Here is a 24,634-nt window from a genome sequence, read left to right on the forward strand (position 1 = left end):
AGGCAGCAGTAAATGTTGGCGCTAGCATTCGCAGCTTTTAGCATTGGACGACATAAGCGTGGTAAACGGGACTTGGAGCGACAAACGTTCTACCTTGCTCCCTTGTGGAGGGTCAGCAAACTTCCCGAATTGTCCCGAATGTCATTGGGGCTCAGTCGGAGCCAGCAAAACGTCAACAGGAGAAGGATTTGTAATATTTTTGCCCCAGAATCATCCAAGCGGCAACCGGCCGGATAAAAGCAACGTTAATCTCTTCCCAAGAAACTACTTCCGTTATGCATTTTCTAAATAAAAGATTCAAAACGGATCAAACGAGAAACTGTTAGAGCTCACATATTTGACGATAACACTAAAATTGAACTACATTTGCCAACCGAGACCCACCTTACCTTACAAAGGATGTTTGAAAAGGGTTCGTCTGGAGGCAGGAGGGCAGCTTTCCGAAATGGCGGCTTGGTACTCGTCTGCGCAGTCCAGTACCGTCAGCCTGTGCTGGACCCTTCGCAGTTCAAAATGATTAGACGTCAACAGACGTCAACGGCAGTTAACATAAATCACTATCCCAGATTACTAACGAGACCGTTTATGAAAATGTCCATTTTAGATATACAGCGGTTTTACAAAATAATGGAAACACCTTAAAATCAACAAAAACTCATTTAATAGGGTAAAGATCCACCTTTTGCTGTAATTACAGCCTCAATTCTCCGAGGCATTAATTCATACAACTTGTGAATTGTTTCCAATAAAAACAATCACCAACCTTAAATGGTGTTCCTCCTGAAATCCACCACGCGGTGGCGCTGCTTTATTTATATTGAATATGTTCTTCTTCTGTTCATCTGCGAACGCGCGTTTACTTAGTTTTGGTTAATAAAAGTGCATAAGTGGAAGCCCGCCCCCTTTTTGTTACTTTTATGCACGCATCCTACCTGTAACTCATTACAAGCTATATTAGCTTACTATCAAAATGACTAAGCTGGCTACGTTCTTCATGATTACCGTATTTTCCGCACTATAAGACGCACCTGAAAGCCTTCAATTTTCTCAAAAGCTGCCAGTGTCTTATATATGCATAGGATCTACTATTCAGGCGAAGTAGGCGATCGCCTTAGGCCCCCAACCTGTAGGGGGCCCCCAACCAGCTGCCCTTGCACTTGCCCCAACGAGCAACAGCTTGGGCCACTATTCGTCATGTATGATTATGTCAGCATACCAAACAAACAAATAACAAAACAAAAAAGAAAGCCATTTGAATGCTGCATTTATATTATCTCTCCCCCACACACACGCACTACAATGGACTGTTCCACGACAACGAACTGAGTATCAGTCGCTTAGCTTCATTTAGCACCGTTTAGCTTCGCTTAGCTGTTCGTTAGCTTCACTTAGCTCTCCCGTGTTTTTCACGCCTCTAAGATCGCTATTTCTACAGCTCACTTGCTACTTTGCACGTCGGCTATCGTTTATTTCGAACACATCTCAGCGAACGTGCTCTCCATGAGAGCCAAAGTGCAGTGAGGGAGAAGTTGAGAACAGGCCGTTAATGCCTCTTTTAACTTTTTCTTCTTCTTCACACCGAACATAAAATACACGACAGCACACCCTGTGGCGAAATAATGCAGTACAGTTCCAATCAGTCATAGAATAACCCTCAACAGCTGGTTAACAGCATTTGCTAACGAAAAAAAAAAAAATCTATTAGTGACACCACAAGCAATGACGAGGTTTTTTTTACGGAGTGTAAAGCTTTCGGTTAACGGTTTAGCGAACGTAACTCCGGTGAACATTTCAAAATAAAATGTTTGTCATATAAATAACTATTTCTGGAGTTAATCCCACATACTTCAGAATTAATATTATAATATGTTGAGTAATTACTACAGAATACAGATTCTACACTAAGAATAGCTTTCAAATGACACTTTTTATGACAATGACTGGCAATGAATAATTATGATTATGATATTACTATTATATATAGTAGTATACTATAAAAAAAATTCTAGCTGTATTATTAAAGAATTGTTTTGAATAATGTTGGAAAGGCAAAGTCACTGTTCTGAATCTATTTACTTTCCATTTTTTTGCACTAGTAAATGCAATCAGCATTTAACCTCATTGTTTGTGATTAATTATTGTTATTTACATGATTATTTGTACTTTAATAAAGAATTTAAGTGTTCCAAAATGGTTTTGTGAATTAATAAGCATCAACAAAAATTTCATTGCTAAATTAGTAAAAAAAAAGAAAAGAAAATTATTAGTCGGCAAATCGTAAAACTAGTCGGCTGACTAATCAGGAGAAAATTTGTCGTTTAGGACAGCCATAGTGTACTGGAGCATATTTCCTCCACACCCTTTTCACCTTTTTAACCCCTGACCCATGAAGAGGGCCCCTGGGTATGTTCGCCTTAGGCCCCAAGATTGCAAAGTCCGCCACTGTATATAAATTTGTATATTTGTATTATAAATAAATGTTTTAAATGACGAAAAACACGGACAAGTCTCTTGCGCTAGCCATGTTGAATAAACTTCTCCGTTCTCCACTCGCGCTAGTTTCTTGTCGCTTTACCAATGTCACGTTCACCCGTCACTGATTGGTCCACTCCGCTGTTCATTTGCTGTGGCTTGCGCCACCATGGGAATTTGCTCCGCGGGACCGTCGCCAGACTCAATCGCTGGAAGAGCGGTGAGTCTGGAGTTCCAGGCTATCTATCTTGTGGATATATAACGCAACGCCAACCATTACTACTACTAGTACTGTACCTTATAAAGCAGTGTGCCCTATACATGAAAAACTGTTTTAAAATAGGCCATTCATTGAAGGTGCACCTTATACTCTGATGCGCCTTAAGTGCGGAAAATACAGTTAATGTTCATTTTCCCTGCCGTGAATCCTATAATGACGCACCATATGACTACTCTGTTGTACAATGCCGCCTCAAGTTTAAATTCATCCCAATATGAATGAATTAGAAGTACAGTATGTTCTTCCTTCAAAAACAGCATCTTTTTCCATTTTCAAGCATTTTTGAAAAAGCTCCAGGGAGCCATTAGGGCAGTGCTAAAGAGCCGCTTGTGGCTCTAGAGCCGGGGGTTGCTGATCCCCGCTCTCTTTTAGAGACGATGGCGGTGGAAATTGTCGGCTTAATTTTATCTCTAAAATTGACCATAAATGCTTCATAATGTTGAGGTCTGGGAATTGTGCTGGTCAGACGAGATACTCAACTTTATTAGAATGTTAAAGAATAGCATGAGGAACAATCACGTTCAATGATGATGCCAAAATGTTAGTGGAAAAACCTATTTTGTCCAACCCCTGTAGCATTAGCATAGACACAAAAAGCCCATTTTGTCATTGGAAAGTTTGACAAAAACCTTTTTGTCTTCTATTGCTACAATCTTTAATTGGCTTAGTTTCTCACGACGTTATAGATCACTTTGGACTCATTCTAAAGTCGGGAAAGTATGGACAGCCAATTAACTGGCGGCCATCTTGCGACAGAAGACATGTAAGCTCTGCCCAGCTATTTTACGCTTAATTGAAAGCTTGACAGATCTACGAAATAATAACCCTAACTATAATTTCAATATCCATCCCGAATTAAAATATATTATTTTAAAGTATGCTGTCAATGCATTGCCTCTCTGTTCATAAAACTGGAGCACCACTATTGAATGATATGTCTGGAACGAGCCTGTCCTTAAAATGGCTCACTGTGTGCATTAGATATCTTCCTTTTTTGAGATGTTTTCAGGATTTGGCTCAAATCCATAAGCAAAATACATGGTAAACAAAAAACAGGATCATATAATGTTTTAAATATAAATAAAACTGATCGTTTTGTCCTTTTTGGACTGCACTTTCAGGATGCATTGACAAAAGTGTTGCGCTAAAACGTTGACTTTTATTCTTGCATATAATGCCAAAAACATTTAAATTAATAAGTTATGCGTTACAGTGTTTGTCAGTGAAAACATCAATAACGTCCACACGAGCGGGCTGAGCTCAATGGCGTCTTCTGTGGGGGCGGGGCGGCCATGCGGGGACACGAGCTAAGCGCTACACATCATTAGTGGTAGAAAAAGACGAACGTGAGTGGCTTTCATACGGATGTGACTATGTAGGAGCCGCCCCCGCCACCGTTGCCACTGCCTTCGCCGCCCTTGGGCTCCCGCTTCTTGGTCACCGGAGTGGGGATGAGGGAGGGGCGCGGGGCCGACGACACGCCGGGGGCGGACGAGGCGCCGTTGTCAGCGGGGTTGCTCTTCCTGGGGCTGGGCGTGTAGTTGAAGGGGCTGACCCTGGCGGCCACCGCACCGCTACGCTGCGCCGGCCGCTGCCCAGGCGCTTTCTCGTCCAAGCTGTCGCAGCTGCGGCGCAGGTTGAGGTTGGAAGAAGAGGGTATTTTGGAGATGACGGGCGGCGCCTTGGGGGACGGGGCCGAGCAGGAGGATGACGAGCGCGGGTTGTTGACGGGGCAGTCCTCCAGACGCACCCACACTTCCTGGCTCTCTCCGGCACCGGCACTTTTGGCCCGCCGCCAGGCACCCCGGGGTGCATCTTCCTCGCCGGGTCCCTTCTCGCTGGACTCAGAGGAGGCCGAGAGGACCGAGGATGAGCTGCCCGTCCGCTTCCATGTTCCCACGCGGGGCAGCGAGCCCGAGTGTTTGCTCTCGCGCTTCCAGGTTCCAGTGCGACTCAGGCGCGAGGACGCGGCATCTGGAGGCCGCGAGGGACTCTCCGATTGAGAACGGGTCGCGTCCTGGCGACCGGACGTCGCACCGGACTCTTCCAGCTTCCTCTTGAGCGTGGGACTGGGCGCCTCCTTGATAAAAGTGGACTGACGCACAAGCGCGGGTTTCTCTGCTTCCGCTTTGTCCTTCTTTGGGACGTTGGCCACAACCCGGGCCGCCGCCCCAGTTTTGCCGCCCGCTTTTTGGTTGGCCGGCGACACTGTACGCGGCAGCTGCGAGGGCCTCCCCCCTCTTTGAGAGGAGCGAGACGGCGTGGAATCCCGAGAGGATTCACCACTCCCCGGTGCTTTGGCGGCAGCGGGGGGCGCTCTGGGCTTGCTCCTCCCCCTGGCAGCTAGATCAGGTCTGGGCTTGCCGGTGACCAGACTCCGGTACACCTTTTTCCCTCCTCTCACCGCCTTGAGTTCCTCCCCTTCCTCCTTTTTGTCGTCCGCGGAAGGTTTGACCACCCTGGCGCCTCGCTTGGATTCCGCCCCCTCGTCAGGGACGTCGCTAGCGGGCGGTGGCAGGCGGAAGGGCGAACCCACCGATTTTAGGGACAGCACCGAGTCAGAGTCAGACGAACCTTGGCGGGACAGCGATGGGGAGGCAGCGGCATTGAGGCTGCTAACGATGGAGTTGGCACCTTCTTGAATGGCCTTCCAATCGAATGATTCCGAGTCTGGGGAGGCGGGGCTTCGCGGGACCGTCGGAGGCTCCTCTTCGGCCAGAATGTCCGTGTCCTCTTTGGGCGTGGGGACTGGCGGGGTCACGGTGGCGGGAGGCAGAATGGGGGCGGCGGTGACGGGAGGAGGCGCAGCGGGGGCAGCCGGAAGCGGCGCAGGGGCGGCGGCATTCTTCTTCTTCTTCTTGGGCATGGCAGAGCTAATGCATTCCTGCAGGAGGTCGTCTTCGGAGTCGATACTGAGTGAGCTAAGCGATGAGTTTCTGGAGAAGCAGACGGGCGTGTCCTCCACGTGGAAGGCTTTGGGCGCGTAATTGCACACGCGTGCTTTACTAGGAAGCGGCTCGGCCTGGTTGCCGCCGTCGTCACGGGGAGCGGCGAACTCGTTGTTGTTGTTCTCCTGGTCGATGTCGCTCAGCGAACTGAGGGAAGAGTTCCTGGAGAAGCAGACGGGCGTGTCCTCGATGGCAAACTTCTGCTTCTCGTCCATGACGGGCGGGTTGGCTGGGGCTCGGCTCTGAGGGAAGACTGCCGCTGCTTTTTTCTCCCGCCGCTTGCCGTCCTCTTCGCCCTTGTCGTCGTCGTCAAAGTCCAGCGAGCTGAGCGAGTCGTTGCGGGAAAAGCAACACGGCGTTCCCTCAATAGGCGTGTAGCGGTGCGGGGAGTCAGAGGCGAAGCCCGGCTTGACCTTGGCCGCGCGTTGCGTGGGCTTGACCGGCGATGTGGGCTTGGCCGCTGCCCGTCCGGTGGGTTTCTTGAAAAGAGACGGGGCTGCTGCAGCCGGTCGGAGCGCCTCCTTTCCGCCGGCTTTGGGTTTGGGCATGGCGGCACTGATGCACTCAGCCAAGATGTCGTCGCCATTCTCCCCCTCCGGGTGTCCGCCACGGGGCGCTTCCACATCGGGCGGCGAGTCTATGGTTAGGTCGCTAAGAGACGTGGCAGTGGAAAAGTTGAGCGGCGTTCCCTCCACGCAGTAGACGCGCGGGACCTCTTCGGCGGGGGGCGGCTCCTTCCTCTGTTGGGGGAGGAGCTTATAGACGGGCAGTTGCCCGCCTTTGCCACTTCGCGGCTGCTTTTCGGCTTTGCGCGGCGGCATGGCCATGTTGATGCACGCCTCCAGGATCTGAGTGTCATCATCGTCGTCGTCGGACTCCCGCAGGGTCTGCGGCGCCGCTTCCTCCCGGCGCTCACCGTCCTCCCGTTCAGGCTCCTCCAGACTGAGCGCACTCAGGCTGGAGGCATAGGAGAAGCCATGTGGCGTGCTCTCGGTAGCAAAGTGCAGCATGACGTCGGCGCCGCCGCTTTCCTCCGTCTCTTTCGTTTCCTCCCGGGCGCTCTCGGTGGGGAGAGGAGGGGGTGGCGGCGGTGGGAGGGGCGTCTTAGCGCGGCTGGGGGGCATGGTCTGCCCGGGGCTGTCTGGCAGGTCGCTGGGGCTGACCACGCCACTGGGTGTGCCGCTGCACGGCTCGCTGGAGCGCACCGAGCTGGCGATGGACGAAGTGGAGAAGCTGTCAAGGGAGCTGACCGAAGTGCAACGACTGAACATCAGCGGCGTCTCCTGAGCATACGGCTGCTCTGGCGGACTCTTAGGGGTGCGGGCGCCCGACGTCCCCTGCTGGTGGTGGCCGTGGTGAGCGTGGTGGTGGGCGCGACGTCGTGCGGGTGGTGCAGTGGCGGCCGTCTGGCTCTCCACTTCCTTGCGCTGTCGCCGCCGGTGGTCGGCTCCGCCCGGCGTCTTCCTCGCCTCGTCCTCCTCTTCTTCGGGCGACAGCGAAGAGAGCGAACTTCCACCGGAGAAGCAGATGGGTGTGTCTTCCACGCAGTACGTTTGCGTGGACTCCCGCTGCGCCTTGGGTGGTGGGCGAGCCTTACCAGCCGAGGAGGCCGGGGGCGGGGCAGAGTCTCGCGGCTCGCCGAATTTCAGGCTGTAGTCGACGGGCCGATCAGCAGCATCTCCGTAGGCGGGCGCGGCGGGCGCATAGCGCAGTGGCGGTGTGGGGGGAACACGTGCGTCCTCACCCCTCGTCCCGGCCCGCTCCCTGTCCTCGTCTGTCTCAGCCCCGCGGCGGCGGCTAGGACTCTGCCGCCCGGAATTCAGCTGCTCGTCCGAATACTTGAGACTGTAGTTGATGGGTGTGTCCACCTCAGCGCCGTCGTCGTCCTCCATGTGGTTGACGCTGCGGATCTTGTGCGCCAGGTCAGCTGGATACTTCCTGTAGACGCAGCACCTGTCGGCGTCATCCGAGGAGTAGAGCGGCTCTGATGAGGGTTCCGTTTTGCCGCGGTTGCCGTAGCCGTCGGCGCTGGTAACGCTGTTGAGGCTGTCGCTGGATGCCCGCACACCGGCGGCGAAGATGGGCCGCGCGTACCCTGTCTCTTTGGCGCTCCGCTTGGCCCCATCGCCGTTTTTGGGAGCCGACAGCACGGGTGTGTTGGCGTAAGGGCGCCCCGGGCTGCCACCCGCCGCCGCAACGCCATTGCAGCCCCGCCCCTTCCTGTGCGCCGCCTTTGGGCTGAGGTTATCGATGTTGTCGAAGGTCTCTGACAGCTGCTGGGTTTCCTCTAGCTCTTTATAGAGATTCTTCTGTTTGCGGGCGTGCAGCGAGGGCGCCCCGGCCCCCGGCGACAGCACGCTTGCGTCCTTGTAGCGGGCCGGCCGGTTGGCCGTCAGGTTGCGCAATGCGGCGGCGCTGCCCATGGCGATCATCTTGTGGCGGGAGTGGATGAGATTGCGCAACATTCCCACGGCGCCTAGCTCCCACAGAGCCTCCTGGTCCTTGGCGTCACGCGCCGACAGGTTCCACAGTGTCCCGCAAGCGTTGGAGACGATGGTCAGGCTGTGGGACTTGAGGTGCTGCAGCAGCGTGGGCAGGCAGCCGTGCTCGCGCAGGACGTGTCTGCCGGGAGAAGATGTGACCCGGTTAGCCGGCATGAAAATTTGTGTTGCTGTTCCTTATGCGTCATGTGAAAGAGAAAACGTTTTACGCACGCGGTACGTGCACCAAACCATGTTTTCTGGTATAAATTAGAGGTGTCCATGCCACGTTTTTACTGGCCAGCATCAAATGCTGGAAATATCACTGAATATGGCCTGCACAAAAGCTTAAAGGTGCTATGAAATACAGTGGGAAAACACGCAAGAGGCTTAAAATGCAGTTTGTGGTCTTGCATACGATTTTTGTGTTTAAGCCCAAAAAATTGTTGCGTTCGATAGAACAATACGTCTCCGTGTTGCCCTGGCAGTTTTATCGCGCAAGCCCAGGTCATGATTTCCTACCGCATGTTTTGTGTTGCATATTTTTTCAATTATTTCTGCATGTATAAAAACTTATTTTATACATGCTTCTTTACCCCTGCTGGTTATGAAATGACAAGGATGGGGGACTTCCTTTTTCAGATCAAGTTTATATTTGCTTCCCTGAATTTGTCGTTTTCAAGTATTTGTTTTTAAATAAATTTAAAAATGACTTCCTCTGCTTCAAAATTTCCCAGTGATCTTGCCTTTGTTGATTGAAAAAAAAAAGATTCTGTTGCTAAATGGTTCCCTTAAGTGCTGTTTGTTTAATAAGTACCATTATGGGTGTCCAAACCTTGATACAACTTTGATTTAGTAACTTCTAGAAATTAAAAAAAAAAACTTCTGAATTAGCTCACGGAATTTGACCTACTTTTAAGTTGTCCAAAAATGGCCCAATTTTCCCCCCCCTAAACAATAGAGATTTGAAGCTTTCCAATGATGTATCACACAGGCATGTTGGCCAAATTGAGGGTCTCAGAACTGAATTTAGGTTTTCCGCTATGAAATCAAGTGACTATCAAAAGAAAGCATTGCATATTTTGGACACCAATCCATCCCTAAAATTGACAGAAAAGGCTGAATAATGTAATGAGATTAAATTAGTCTTGCTTTCTCAGCAGCCTTGGCCCCACCCACAACATTTTTTTTTTTAAATCTGATGATGTCACACCTAGACTACAGAACTCTGCTAGCATACTATACATTGGGTTTTGCAACGTCTCCTGTTGCCATGTGACCGTTCTGTCACCATGCACTAGAAAGCTAGACGCGATCATCGGTTCTGGCAGCAATCTTAAAAAGCCAATTTTTTATGTACGCGCTAATCGGCTAATCGACTCACCTATAGGCCTCGTTAGTGGCGATGAGGCTGGAGACGTTCCTGAGGATGCCGCCCCCGCTCTCAATGATGGCCAGCGTATTAGTGTGGCTGCGGTGCGTCAGTGTGCCCACCAAAAAGGCCAGCGCACCGCTCACTGAGCAGATGTCGGCTTTGTTCTCCGTGCAGTGCGCAGACAGATTCCACAGCGCGCTTAGCACAGATTTCAGAGTGGACTCCTGTGGGGTCATAGGGCCGGGTGAGCGCTGTAGCATCCGGGTGACGACGGGGATGGTACTGATGACGGGACGCTCACCTTCTGGACGTCCAGGGCGCAGCCTGTGAGCGCCCGCACGCTGCCCACCTCCCGCAGCGTCTTCTTGCTGTTGACGTCGGCTCGCCACGACAGGTTCCTGAGCACGCTGGCGATCACCTGCCACGCAGATATCAGATATAGCGTAAGATGTCTTGAGGCGGAGTCGGCGGCCGGACAGACGGGCGGCCATCTTGGGGCGGGCGTATCATTCAAACTCTTTCCTCGATGGATTCATAAATGGTTTGGTTTAAAACATACCATATTAACTCTGTCATTGCCATTGAGTGCAGTGGACTTGCAATTAGGGTTGTTCCGATCATGTTTTTTTGCTCCCGATCCAATCCCGATCGTTTTAGTATCTGCCGATCCCGATATTTCCCGATCCGATTGCTTTTTTTTTTTTTTTGCTCCCGATTCAATTCCAATCATTCCCGATAATTTTTCCTGATCATATACATTTTGGCAATGCATGAAGAAAAAAAAATGAATAAAACTCGAATATATACATTCAACATACAGTACATAAGTACTGTATTTGTTTATTATGACAATAAATCCTCAAGATGGCATTTACATTATTAATATTCTTTCTGTGAGAGGGATCCACGGATAGAAAGACTTGTGACTTTGTATATTGTGACTAAATATTGCCATCTAGTGTATTTGTTGAGCTTTCAGTAAACGATACTGTAGCCATTTAACTGTTCTGCCGAAATGCATAATGGGAAGTGCAACCATGACTGTGCATCGTGGTACCAATTGATATATCTTCTCTGCGTTGGGAAATAACCTTGGGTGTTAAGAAAAAGATCAACTACTACCTTTCTTCCCCACATTGCTTCCCACGATTATTCTAATCGTTGGGAGAGGGATCGTAAGGCTTTAGCCATTTAAAAAAAGGCTCCAAAGGCTGCCAAAATTCACTCTACTCATTTACGCTGCTTTTTAGCTCTATATGCTGTATGGGTAAAACGGCGTCATTATAGATTGAACGCGACAATGCGTGAGTGGGTCGTGCAGCGCATGCATTAATTGCGTTAAATATTGTAACGTGATAAATGTAAAAAATATTAATTCTCGCCGTTGACGCGTTAAATTTGATAACCCGACCTTAAGCTTAAACTAAAGTCTCTGAAAGACTAACACATTATGTCTGTAACGTTAAATACAATTAGAAAACGATGTAATTAAAAAAAAAATATATATATATATATATATATATATATATATATATTAAAAAAAGGCAAGTACGATATTTTTTTGCCGATTCCAATACTTTGAAAATGACGCAATCGGACCGACATCTCTAATTGCAATCCATTTATACTGGGAGGAGGCCAGATAAACAGAAAATGACTCGCAATCACACCGTAATATGACCTCGTTCAAGGGTGTCAAATGTACGGCCCGCTGGGGGTCCGATCTGGCCCCCTAGCTGGTTGTTCTGCCTAACAGCTAGCTCATTCAGAGGTGGAATGTAACCAAGGAAAGTACTTTGTTACTGTACTTCAGTACATTTTTGTGTATTCGTACTTGAGTACAAATATGAAGTGGTACTTTTTACTTTTACTTCACTACATTTTATTGCACCGGTCTGTACTTTTTACTCTACTACTTTTCGAATTGTCGCCTGCGTTACACGTTACTTTTGTTTTGTTTTTTTTCCCCTCTTTGTGAAATAGTTTCGTTTTCAGGCAACCAGCGCAATCGATAAGCCCCGTGCCACTATACCATAATTGAGCACTAGAGGCAGTAACACGAGTACAAGCACGATTAGGCAGGTGAACGAGATATTGACCAATAAAAATATACGGTGAGAGCAGCGCGCCTTCAGATGGGTGCTGCACACTACGCTACAGTAGGTGGTGTTATGCACCTGATCATTGCTTGTGCAGCTTCTGTTTGCAGTGCAGTGAATTTTATTGCTTGTTTTTTCAGTTCTGCACAGTTCTGAATAAAACTGGGCGGTCATTGAATTTTCTTGTTCTTTGAATATTGACTTAGATCTTTGTATTAAAAAAAAATATATATATATATATATATATATATATATATATATATATATATATATATAAACCTAATTGCATTTTTGCATTGGGAGAAAATACTTTTATTTGTAAAATTTTAAGGAAGTCCTTTTGTACTTGATATTTTTTCTAGTTTTTTTGCACTTATATCTATTCTTTAAAGTTTAAAAACTACTTCATTCACCACTGAGATCATTCATACAAAATCGCATGCTTTCGACATTGGCACCGTAAAACCAGAGATTTGTGTGATTGAGTGTGTGCTCGAGACTGCACTTGGCTCACTTTGGTGTCCGCTATAACATGGGTTCATTCTCTCCCGATCAAAATGGATTGGACGTAAAACGTCCTCAACGGCAGCCTGGGCATTACACTTATTTAACCAAAAATAAACTAGTCCGGCCAAGCAGTGTGCCAAAAAAAAGGGGATTATTAGATGCATCAGGATTCGACACGATTAAAATTCATGAATATTCAAAAACAATCATTTTCTCTAGTAAATTTATGACAATCGCTAGTAGTGGAACGAAATTCAAGACACGTCTGCTGCCCGCACACCTTTAACGGACGCACAACGTTATGATGGCTGCAGCTGAAGTTACTGAGATTTAGTCCTGTTCAAAAGACTCGAAAATAAATTTGTGCATGAGCCAGGCAGGGGCCCGGCGGTCGCACTTTGGGGTCCTCTTCTGTGCGCAACTTATTTTTTAGAGCGAGAGGGGAAGAGAGAGAGTTCGATGCTCTTTGTCTTTCAGTTGTCCAGCAGTAGGTTCAATTTCTATGTCAATTTCTGCGTTATTTGGTGGTGTACAAAAGTTACTCCAGATACAGAATGTGTAAAACCAGGATTAAGAACAGCTGTAACACAACAAACATGCGAAATAGTACTGAAATCTGTGAAAACAAAGTATATTGGTTAAACGTAGTCTTATTTTTAAAGACACTTTGTTTCCAGAAAATGTGAAATTCATTCCACCAGCGTAAAGTTTATTGTATTGTTGAGAGCAATAAGTACGGCCTTTGAAACAGCTAATATTTTTGCACGTTCTTGAGAAAAAGAGCATCTCAAGGTCAGCGCTTTTGTTGTATAGGCATGTTGAGAAATAAGAAATGACTTTAAAATGGTAAATGTTTTTGCACTTTCTTGTTTAAAAAAAAAAAAAAAAAAAAGCAGCTTAAGGGCAGCTTTTTGTTGTATGGGCATGTTTCCATCGATCCTGTTGAATCATTAGGATATTTAAAATAAATTATGGACATCAATTTGTTTGGCTACTTTATCATTTAATAATGTATGATGCATCGATAATCGTGATCATTGTGATCATCGTCAATACTCATCGTTCAATAATCGAATCGTAATCGAATCGAATTATGCGCCTAAGATGGTACACCCCTAGTCCGGCCCGCGTGAGATCTTATTGACATAAATGTGGTCCACCGACCAAAATTAGTTCGGCACCCCTGACCTTATTAAGTATACTTAAATTTGTTTGGATTCAAATTTTATTCAATTATAGATGTAGTCATCCATGCGTATTTTTTAGGACGTAAAATAGTGGCCCAATCAAAGGTTGACTTTTAGAGCAACTCTGGATTGTCTAATCATCGTCAATGGCAGTGAATGAGTTAACATACCTGGATGTTTATCAATTTTTAAATGTTAGAATGACACCATATGGAGCAGTTTCAAAGTACACGCTCCCGTCCTTAAGATGGCCAACAAGTGACATCCGTCCCCTCCCCGCACATGACAGCTAGCTTTCCGAATACGCTATCTCCGGTCGACGGGAGAGACGCCAACCTGCTGCAGGTCTTCGCTCTCGGATTTGAGTTGGGTGACCATGGCGCGCATGCAGCCCTTCATGGAACACAGCGTGGCCTGGTGCGGACAAAAGGCGAGCGTTAGGAGCCAGGAAAAACATCGAGACGTGGCAGAAAAGGCACCTTGTTGGCCACGTCTCCGAAGGTCAGGTTGGTGAGCGCCATGCCGGCGTATCGCCTCAGCGTGACGCTGTAGTGGTCACCGCTCAGACCCAACATCTCGCAGTCCACCTGCAGCAGCTCCGCCACTGCCTGCAGACCACCTAAGTGGGGCGATAGACACGCCGTTCTCATTTGGGACAAGGAAAACTGAATTGACCGTGGCGGGCGGATAGATACATTATGACCCTAAATAGTCGCTTGCCCTGTAAAGCCACCAAGCCCGTTTTATGGAACCAGCTTCCAGCTAATATTAAAGAAGCCGAGACAGTCTGCACATTTAAGATTAGATTAAAAACGTTCCGATTCAACAAAGCTTACGGTCAGGCTAGTTGAAGTCGGAGTAGACTCAAAGTTTAGTCTAAGCTGCACTAGAAGCTATAAAGCTGGGGGAAGTACAGCCACTGAGTTCTATCTCCTTTTTCTCACTCTACCTACCACTTATCTTACTTTATTTCTATTTTACAATGTTAATATCTAGTGGTTTAGTCTCTTCATCACTAGTCACCCGGTGTCCCCTTTCCCCCCCTCCCCTCTGGGGAGGGGCTATTTTTCAGCTGCAGCCTCCTGACTGTCTGGACCCCAAGCTGGATGGACGTCCTCGTGGCTACCCCAGTCTCATCTGGCTAGATGGACCCCTTTTTGTTCCTTTACTCCACTGCATCTTTACGGACTGTAACATCGCCTGCTAATTCCCATTAGCGGTCCTGGGGTTCCTGTCTATCCGTCCTGGGAGTGGATCTCTCCTGACTGTGGTACTCCCCAAGGTTTCTCATTTTTCTCCCGAAGACTGGAGTTTTTGGAGTTTTTCCTACCGGACATGGAGGGTCTAAGGATGGGGGATACCCAGGACTTGAATTTATTTATTCATCTCTGTTGCTTCATTTGCTGTTTCTGATTGTGTATCAAATTGCCTCTGCAAAGCCTTTTGAGACAACCTTGTTGTGATCCAGGGCTATACAAATAAAATTGAATTGAATTGAATATAGCCCATCGTTTTTAACAGGGTCTTTGCAGGTTTCAACAGGTCAAATTTAAGACTTTTTTTTTTAATAGACCATATTGGATACAGTTTAACCCACAACCCATTTCAAATCAATCCCGGCAACAAAAAAAGACGAAGGAAAATGAGCAGGCAGCACAGGTAGTTCCGCTTTGTAGTTAGGTTTTGGGGTCCTCAAAAATCAAAACATTTAAAAGTAAGACTGAAGTTTACGCATGGCCTTAACAAAAGTAACAGCAATAGATTTTTTAAGACCTTTCAAAATCGTATATGTGAGATTTTAGGAGAATTGAGACATGTTAAGGACTTAAATTCAAATGATTGGCTTTAAGACATTTTTAGACTTTTGAAGACCCGGCGGATACCCTGTTTAAGGACATACGGATGTACTGTTAAGCCGGTCCTTTTGGGTAGCTGCTCACCGAGTTCATTCATGGCGTGGCGATGTTCTTCGTCGAAGGACAACTTCATGAGGACGCAGACGGCGGGACAGATCTGATGGTCGACGGGCGAGGGCACTGCAGGGAAAGAGAGATGAGCTCGGGTTCGGCCCGGACAGAGGCCGGCAGGCTTGCTCGCTCACTGGGGTTTTCTTCCTGGTCCGCGCCCCTCTCGTGGTTCTCTTGCCAGCTCCAGCAGGCCTCGCAGTAATGGCGCACCTGCTCCAGCAGGTGGAGCACCCGGATCTCCCGCCGTCCCCGTTTGTCGTCCGGCTGACTGTGCACAATGTTGTGCAGCGCGGCTGAGGCACGGGCGCGAGCCTCCTTGCTGCCACGTGAATTTCCTGGGCCACGGAAAATAGGAATTCAATGAGCGCCCGCTTGAGCCCTCGAGGACCGGCAGGCGTTACCTAGCAACAGCGAGTCCTTGTCGTTGCCATGCAGCAGCTGGATGAGCAGCGGCAGGCAGCCGGACTGCCGCATGGCAATGCACGAGTCCTGCGAGCTGGACATTGCCAATAGCGTGCGGGACATGTCGTCCTTGTCGTGCGTCCCCAGCATGGACAGGAGGCTGTACACCATCTCCACCTGAAGACGGCATCGTTAGCCGCGTCGACGCCATGCGCCGCCGCCGGGCCAGCGGACACTCACCTTTGTTCCAAGGTGGCTGGTGATTCGTCGAGGCACTGAGTAGGCAGTATCGCCGGCCGGCTCATGGTCCGATCGAGCGGCGGGGCTCTGCGTGATCACAATGAGCGCGTCAACACTTTAAATAATTCCATCAATCCTACCTAGAAATCTATCCTTCACGTATGCATATAAGACTAGCTTTCTCTGGGCATAGTCTAACTGGTGGCCAGCTCATCATTTTCTAAACTAAAATCCCCAAAACACTTTTCTCCTGTGAAAACTCAGAAATAACACAGAATTTCACTTTTCTGATGTGTAATAGTGCAGAAAAGTGAATAATGCCATATTTTCCAGCAAGCGGTCATTGTCAGCCGCTAGTCAAATGATCAGTGCGCATTAATAACCCATGTCACCAATGGCTCCACCAAGGGGTGGCCAGGGGTGGCCACGGCCCCCCCTCTATAAATTTTTTTAACCACCCCAGTGAAGTGGGGTGTTGAGGGTGCTGCAGCACCCCCTGTGGTTAAACCGAGGTTTATTGGACCTTTTAATTTTCAAATGTGTTCATGTGTCATTGCCGTCTAGCTGCAGGGAATTGCATCATAGTACACGGGCACTTTCATTTCTAATACAAAACTCCAACAAACACTGTAATAGAACGCTGCCTTTGTAGTAGCCAAGTAGTTGTGCGTAAACTATCCAGCATGTATGGAGAAAATGCGTAATCATGACAAATTTCTACCAAAACGGCTCTTCTTGGATGGGGAAAAACTAAAAAAGCTGTGAGTGACTTCCAGCGCCGCTGCAGTATAATGTCAGATTGTAGTAGCTGTGGAACTCAAAATGTTGACTGTACTGTTATGGGTTATGCACATTAAATCATTAGTAACATTAAATATAGCACAATACACCAAAGTATATCAGTAGGCGTGTCCTCAAGTCTTTCTGATAGTTTTTTTCTGGCCTTTTACCGCAACAACATAATAAAAACCTGAACATATGGTTTTTAGTTTTGGTGTGCCACCCCAAGATTTCTGAAGCCGCGACTGCATGTCACAAAATAACTGCGCTTGTGTCAATTTTGGTCTTTAGGTATCAATCTTGTCCATATCAGACGTCCAAGATATTTGACATTTGCACCATATCAAAGTGGCAACATTTCAGGCCAAATGCTGAAATTCTTTGGCCGCCATTGACATCCAGTCCAATAAAATATTTGGCAGCAAAAAGAAATATACCCAATACATACAGTCGGCGTCCACACTGACCTGCGAGGCCGCCGGCCCTCCTCCGACACTGTCGCCGGAGACTTGAGTGGCGTCCGCCTGCGCAAAGGGGAATTGGCACGTGAGCGCATCGCCTCCGAAACGCGAGCGGCCGAAAAAATTACCTGCAGTCGAGCCCGCAACTTGACGACGTCCTTTTCGATCTGGTGAATTCGAGACGTCCGAGCCTGCGGAATCGCGCAAAGTCAGAGTTGCGCGTGAGTGAGCGAGACGGCCGGACGCATTTACCTCGGCTCGCTTCTCCATTTCCTGACGGGAGCCCAGCTGCTCCTCCATGGCGGCGTGGATCTGGCGAGCCTCGAACTCCAGCTGGCGTCGACTCATGTCTGTCTGCAGCGTGAACTGAGAAGGCGCGAGAGTCATTTCTCCGGGAAAAGGCGGGGGGGTGGGCAGGCGGTTGAGAGACCGGCTCACTCGGCTTACGTTTTCGCTAAGAGGCAGACTGTCGATCCTCTTGGTCAGGTTGAGGAGCTGAGCATAGTACCAGTCTTTCTCCTTCTCCTCCTTCTCCAACTCGGCCAATAGGAGAGCTCTGTCGCGAGCACGACAAAAAGTCAAGTCATTTTAAGGTGGTTTGAGATCAGTTTCAGAGCGCTAGCCACAAGTACCTCTCCTTCTCCAGCTCCTCCAGGCAGCGCTCGTGACCGTCTCTGGGTGCGGACGGCGGCGGCCCTCTGCGACTGGCCGACGCGCCCGAAACCCCGGGAGCAGCGGCCGCCCCGCCCGACGAGGAGGGTGGCGGCGGAGGCCTCGCCCTAGCCTTAAATCCGCCAGCTTCCAGGCTCATCTCTGCAGGACAGAAGGCGGTTGCCGTGCTCATCTTAAATATATGAACCGATTGGCTGCCACTGACGGCAATAGACAAACCAGGCATGAAAATGGGTCAGGGGTTAAAAAGGTGAGAAGGGTGTGGAGGAAATATGTTCCAGTACACTGTACAACTAGGGCTGTTCCAAAGACTAATTTTCTCCCGATTAGTCAGCAGTAGACATGTGCCGGTTACCGGTTTACCGTGGTGTGAAAACGTCGCGGTTTCAAAACCACCAAAATTTTCCGTCATACCTTAGTACGGTATTCGCTATTTTTCATGTGCCAAAATGCAGCCGAAGTGGCTTGGTGCGGCACCGCTCACCCCTTCCCGTTTGTTGCCGTGAGCGTCACTAAACAGCCAGCAAACCCAAAGACAAATCCTCCAAACACAAGGCGTACTTTTCTTCAATTTATTGAGCTCTCAAATCGTGGTGAAATATACAAATCAATACATTTAAAACGTTGTACAATTGTATTTTTCCACGTGTGATTAGGTTCAACAGGATAGCAGTAGCACCATTAAAAAGTTCGCCAAAAACAATACACACATTTTCCTTTCAAATTCAACATACAAACTAACTAAAACTTACAAAGACGAATGTTAGCCTAGGCTAAACTGGGAGAGCAGCTTCTTTTATGTCTCACAGCCACTGAGTGAGAGAAAAGCTTGAATGAAGGGGGGAAAGAAAAAGAATCGCGTCAAAGATCGCTAATTGAGAGAGGAGGTCTCACTCCTCACTTTTTTTTTTTTTTTTTTTTAGATGGAACCTTTCCTCAACAATATTTACATTTTAACTAATTTATAAAACTAACATACATTTTTAACTAACTTATTAACTTATGAATTCTTTGTTCTTTTTAACACAAAGGCATGGCATCATGTAGACTAGAGTTGACACAGTGGCTGAAAATGGCGAAACTTCACTTGAGCTTCCCCCCTCAAAAAAAAAGTCACACAGTATATATTTTTAATTTTATTTAGAAGTGTTTTTACTTTTTATAGCAATTATTTTGTTCTTACTCTAATATTGAGCAACTTGAGCTGTGGCTGTGGGTATAGTCTAGGTTCTATTTATTTTAATTCTATATAATATTTGTTATTTTTTGTTAATTTATTTATTTTCACATTATATTCATGTTCCAATTTGCAAATATGTTTTGAAAAAATCCTGTTCAATGGATTTTTTTTTTTTTTTTTAAACCCATACATCTAAAAATTTTGGAGCTATAATTGCAATACCGTGATACCGTGAAACCGCGGTATTTTTGCTCACGGTTATCGTACCGTGAAAATCTCATACCGGCACATGCCTAGTCAGCAGACTATTTTTACGATTAGTTGACTAATAATCCCTCCCCCTTTTTTTTTCCCCTAAGTTAGCAATGAAATTTTTGATGACGCTTATTAATTCACAAAAACATATTGGAACACTTGAATTCTTTATTAAAGAACAAATAAACACGTAAATAACAACAATAAGTCACAAATAAACAATGAGGTCAAATACTGATAGCATTAACTAGTGCAAAAGACTGGAATGTAAACAGATTCAGAACACAGGCTTCACCTTTCCAACATGATTCAAAAAAACTCTTTAAAAAAATATATCTAGCATGAATATTATAGCATACTACTATATATAATAGAAGTATAAAAATTATTCATTCCCAATCAGAATTTTCATAAAGGGTGTAATTTTAAATCTAGTCTTAGTGTAGAACTTGAATTCTGAAGTATGTGGGGTTAACTCCAGAAATCGTTATTTATATGACGAACATGACATGCTTTTATTTTGAAATATTCACCGGAAGTACATTCGCGAAACCGCCAACATTGAGCTTGAAACTCCGCAAAAAAAAAGCTCTTCTTGTCATTGCAAGTTGTGTCAGTAATATTTTTTTTTTTCGTTTTCAAATGCTGTTAACCAGCGATTTTTCATGTTTGTAGTGTCACCTTTTAACCGCAAGTTTGCGTTTTGGAGAAGACTGCCAATGTCTTATAGCAGGCTAAAATAGGTTGTCTTTTTTCCCCATTAACCTCAATGTAGCAATGCTAACATTTACAGTGTTTAATAAAGATGTGTTTCCTTATTTTGTATGTCTGAACTTTAATTCTACGGCGTGTTGACGACCAATAAACATCTGTGAAAGGAACTAAAGTCTCATATGCCATCAGCACGCACTCAAAAATGTATCCAGGGATGGCAATAAAACAGCCGTGAAAATTACCGCCCTCATTTTTATTTAACTTGAGATAAATGGACTAATTGCATATCGCGACAGGCTTAGCAACTTCAATAAAATGACGTTGGTTAGTTCGATGGACTTACAATCTGCCAGCTTGTAATTGTCTCCTGTCGTCTTCCAAAATTACAACTGGGTGACGGTGTTTTAGGTGCTCATTCACGGCCGACGTGCAGCCAAGCTTGGCATTGAAGAGACAGGACACAACAGTGTACCCTCCTTTGTTTCATTGAAATAAGTCAATGTTTGGGCCACTGTGGTTCGCGGTTTCGGCTTTGTGCCGCTTTCCCCGCTTGCATACCAATCGTCTGACAAAATAAAAAAAAAAAAAAAATCTACCGACCCCCCCACCCTTTAACTCATTTGCTCCCAAAAACGTATAAATACGTTCTATTTTTAGTGGTTTCAGTGTTGACGTATTTATACGTCGTTTACGTTTTTTTTTCTTTCCAAAATAGACATCTTTGGGTTGTGATTAAATTTAGCTCCAAAGCACACAGCTGAAAATCCATTTTAAAGCAATAAAACTGGCCACTGGAGGGCAGTAGCACATTTGGTAAGACCTGCAACCCTATTCAACGGCAATGAACGGCCAAGCTGCTGTGTGAGTTAGGAAAATTGCGCCATATATAACTGCGTTTATCCGCATTCATTCTTATTACGTTATATTTTAATCTACAAGTAAAAGTATCTTAAATGCCCTTTCCTGTTAATGTTAACGCAGCAGAATAGTCACATCCCTGTTTTGCAGACACAGGGAAACCCTAAGTTTCTAAAGTTTGGTGAAGTTTCAATACTTCAGCATTATTTACTTCCCTATAAGTGAGACACTCACCCGGTTAAACATAGCACAAGGGTAAGTACGCATTGTTTAGAGGAAGGGCGCTAGGGTCACAAGGGGCCACAGGTTGCGCCAAAGGCTGACCAAAGCGTCTAGGCCGGATTTGCTGAAGAGGCCTTTTCGTCTGGACACCTGCTCTTCACGTCATCCAGACATCACATCACCCCATGTTCTTAGTATGCTAATTTTCTTACGAATGGAGTATATAAAGAAAGTGCCTGGCCGGTGGGTTTACCGATACTTCTGCTTTTCTGTAATTGCTCAGACTAGAGAACTATCTGCTAGATATCTGTAACTGTTGATTGCTTTATCTCTGGAATCAATACATTCGGATCAAATTGCAACTCAAGGCCTGTGACTCTTTTTATTAGATTAGCACTCAATTATTAGAATACAGTGGTACCTCTACATACGATCGCTTCGACACACGAACTTTTCGACATCCGACGTAAAATTTAACTCGCCATTTGTTTCTACATCCGACGACATGCTCGAAATACGACGACAATGGCAGCACCGCAGACGAATGCACGGCGGATTTTCTTGTGTGACAAATCAACACAGGTTTCAGAAAAGGTTGGTACAGGTGGTGAAACAAGGAAAAAGTTGATGCTTACCTTTGAAATGAAGATGCAAATGACAGAAAAATATGAGCGTGGGGTGGGCATCCGTGAAATGGCTCAACAATACATCTCCACGGTCCTCCTCCGACCATCGTTCGCCAGTCTTTATAAATTAAGCTGACAATTCTTATTGTCTCCAAAGAAATCGCCAGCTTCGCCACGTTTTCATCATTTCTTTTACAACTTATTCAACACAAAACGCCTGCTGTCTGCCGCAATTGATGGTGTTCTCAAGAGAACATTCAAAGTGAAAGTGAAACTCAAGCTCACCGGTCTGTCTCTGGCACGTGAGCCCCGCGGTGCGTTCAGGTACACAAAAAAACGTCCGCCTTATTAGAACCCGATTCGTTACACTATTACAGGAATTATTATTATTTTTATTACATTATTCCAATTTTGATTTATAATTTATTTGTTTTGCTACGTGTAATTGCCATTTGTAATAGCACCAGCAGTATTTTTTAAGGATTTAGTGCAGGTTTTTGGGCTGTGGAACGAATTAATGGAATTATAATGTATTCCTATGGGAAAATCCTGCTCGACATACGACCATTTCGACTTACAAACAAGGTCCTGGAACGGATTAACTTCGTATGTAGAGGTACCACTGTACCTCGCTTCTGAGTAACGAACACAAGTAAAGTTAGGACAGAGGAGTAGTCCGGTGTCTTTACCCTTAATAGGGGCCCGGACCCTCACAACAGGTAAAATTTTTAAACCTAACACCGCAAAGCCGGAGCGCCAGCGGAAGACGACCGAAAGGATGCAGATTTCTAAAGAATGAAAAAAGATAAAAATGTACTTTTTTTCTGCAGAAAGAAGAGATTAATCTTTCTTTTGGTGGGTTACATGTTTATATAGCAATAGAACACAATTTTCTGTGGGCCTTGCAAAATCAGTCAAAATCCAGTAAAACGGACGGGAGCGAAGGGCCGTGCTCCGGTGAAAATGGCTGGGAGTGAATGAGTTAAAAATGTTCTCCTCGGATCTACACAATTCACGTAGGTCACCTTTGAGAGATTTTCATGCCTGACAAACTGACTGCACTGTAAATGTGTAATATTACTGATAATATCGCTACTAAAACAAGGAAACGCGTGAATGATAGGCATGTGCCGATGACCGGTTTCAAGGAATGCCGTGGTATGAAAACGTCACGGTTTCAAAACCGCAAAAATTTTCTGTCGTACTGTCCCTAAGGTATTAGCCATTTTTTATGTACCATAAATGCAGGGAGAAATCCCTTGCTTGAAGCGGCAAGGTTGAACCCTCCCCCACTGTTTTTTTCTCAGTGTCAGTGAGTCAGCTGTGCTACACGATGGCTGGAAGAAGTGAAATTTTTCCCCCATTGAAAAAAACGAAATTGCTGGTATGGGAACACTTGGGTTACAGAAAAGTTACAGACACCCACAGCTTAGAGGAGGACGGCCAACCGACATCCAATATAATTCTCATTTATACAAAATTAAAGGTTAGTCAACACTATCATGAACGTTTGCCACCAGCTACGAGAGGGAACTCCAGCGTGTTTAGTGTGTCTAGCGGTATTTATTTTAATTCAACATTATATTTATGTTCCAATTTGCAAATATGTTTTGAAAAATAAAAATCATGTTCAATGGATTTTTTTTTCTAAATCAAGATATCTCAAAGTAACACATTTTAAAGGTATAAATGCAATTCCGTTATACTGTGAAACCATGATATGTTTGCTTCAGGTTATCATACCGTCAGAATCTCATACCGACACATGCCTAGTGAATGACTTCCCTATCCTTCTTACTGCTTTATTGAACACGGAGGGGCTCAAACTGGCACTGAAACATACTCTTTGGAAGTCAGCCACCCCGGTTCAAACAAACGGATCGTTGAGTGAAAAAGAAAAAAAGACCAAAACAAACCTTTCAGTCTGACGATGAGCTCCAGCTGAGAGCCGGAAGCCTCTTCCGAGTCTTCTTCTATGGTGCCCTGAAGTTGCTTCAGCACCTCCTGTTCGGGAGGTACAAAACAGACATCCCGTCAGATTTGGATTCACGCTCCGAGCGTGCGCGGTCTGTCCACCGGGGGAGGTGGGCAGATGTCATCATCACGAGACAGGAGGAAAAAAAGAACACCCAAAAAAAATTTAACTAAAATTTAAAGCAGCAGACCTGTGTTTATCGTACGGCACCGACAAATGTCCGACGAGCCTGTTTTTGACTCACGGCACCCTTTTCGAATCTGTTTCTATATTCCGCGTGTTATCACCGGTTCCTCTGACAACTTCTGACGAGCGACTAGCGAACGCGTGGCCTAGGAGCGTGTCATGAGAGGGAACGGCTGGAGAAGATGACGTTAGGTAGAGGAGACGCACCGGTTTGTACAGCGCCATGACGGCCGGGGCGTACGGGAAACGGGATGTGCGTGTGCAGGAAGCGGGAGTAAATTCCAGGAAGTCACCAGGAAAAGCCGGAAACTCAAACAATGCCTGAGCGTACAGTCTCTTTATGGGGGACTCGTTGGCTAGCAGCTAATGAGTCAACAAAGAAGTGAGCCATCTTTGTACTTTTGGTCTATGTGGAAAAGTATGGCGACATACACTACCGTTCAAAATTTGGGGTCGCTCTGACCCCAAAATTTTGAACCGGATTGTACATAATGAAAAATCCCATATGATACACTACGGTTCAAAAGTTTGGGGTCAAAGCGACCCCAAACTTTTGAACAGTAGTGTATTTGTTTGTTTATTCTGAGCGAGCAATTATAGATTTTGAGCACAGAAAAATATAGTGAGCGAGCAATTAAATATTTTGAGCAAGCAATAGAAAAGAAGAATAGAAAATAATATTGAGCAAAAAAAAAAAAAAAATCTACTCTGTGCTCCATAATTGTGTTTGCATGTTAATTTTATCCAC

The 24,634-nt window shown here is 46.2% G+C and overlaps 1 protein-coding gene across 3 annotated transcripts in view; it reads right to left on the minus strand.

Moving 5' to 3' along the window:
- Positions 1–142: 142 nt before the first annotated feature.
- The window catches only part of apc (APC regulator of WNT signaling pathway), a 32,176-nt gene continuing 7,684 nt past the window's right edge, over positions 143–24,634 (minus strand). For all 3 annotated transcript variants that reach the window (XM_057819079.1, XM_057819078.1, XM_057819080.1), the window contains exons 3-18: positions 23,642–23,729; positions 17,831–18,011; positions 17,646–17,754; positions 17,451–17,564; positions 17,327–17,389; positions 17,205–17,261; positions 15,958–16,044; positions 15,717–15,894; positions 15,450–15,650; positions 15,289–15,384; positions 13,828–13,967; positions 13,685–13,762; positions 9,857–9,973; positions 9,565–9,779; positions 390–8,322; positions 143–284 (exon numbers count right to left, since the gene is read on the minus strand). In XM_057819079.1, coding sequence (XP_057675062.1) covers positions 4,110–8,322; positions 9,565–9,779; positions 9,857–9,973; positions 13,685–13,762; positions 13,828–13,967; positions 15,289–15,384; positions 15,450–15,650; positions 15,717–15,894; positions 15,958–16,044; positions 17,205–17,261; positions 17,327–17,389; positions 17,451–17,564; positions 17,646–17,754; positions 17,831–18,011; positions 23,642–23,729 — 5,937 coding nt within the window. In that variant the 3' untranslated portion in view covers positions 143–284; positions 390–4,109. The remainder of the gene's footprint in view (positions 285–389; positions 8,323–9,564; positions 9,780–9,856; positions 9,974–13,684; positions 13,763–13,827; positions 13,968–15,288; positions 15,385–15,449; positions 15,651–15,716; positions 15,895–15,957; positions 16,045–17,204; positions 17,262–17,326; positions 17,390–17,450; positions 17,565–17,645; positions 17,755–17,830; positions 18,012–23,641; positions 23,730–24,634) is intronic.

Source organism: Corythoichthys intestinalis, chromosome 17, assembly GCF_030265065.1.
Source record: "Corythoichthys intestinalis isolate RoL2023-P3 chromosome 17, ASM3026506v1, whole genome shotgun sequence".
Classification (NCBI taxonomy): Eukaryota; Metazoa; Chordata; class Actinopteri; order Syngnathiformes; family Syngnathidae; genus Corythoichthys; species Corythoichthys intestinalis.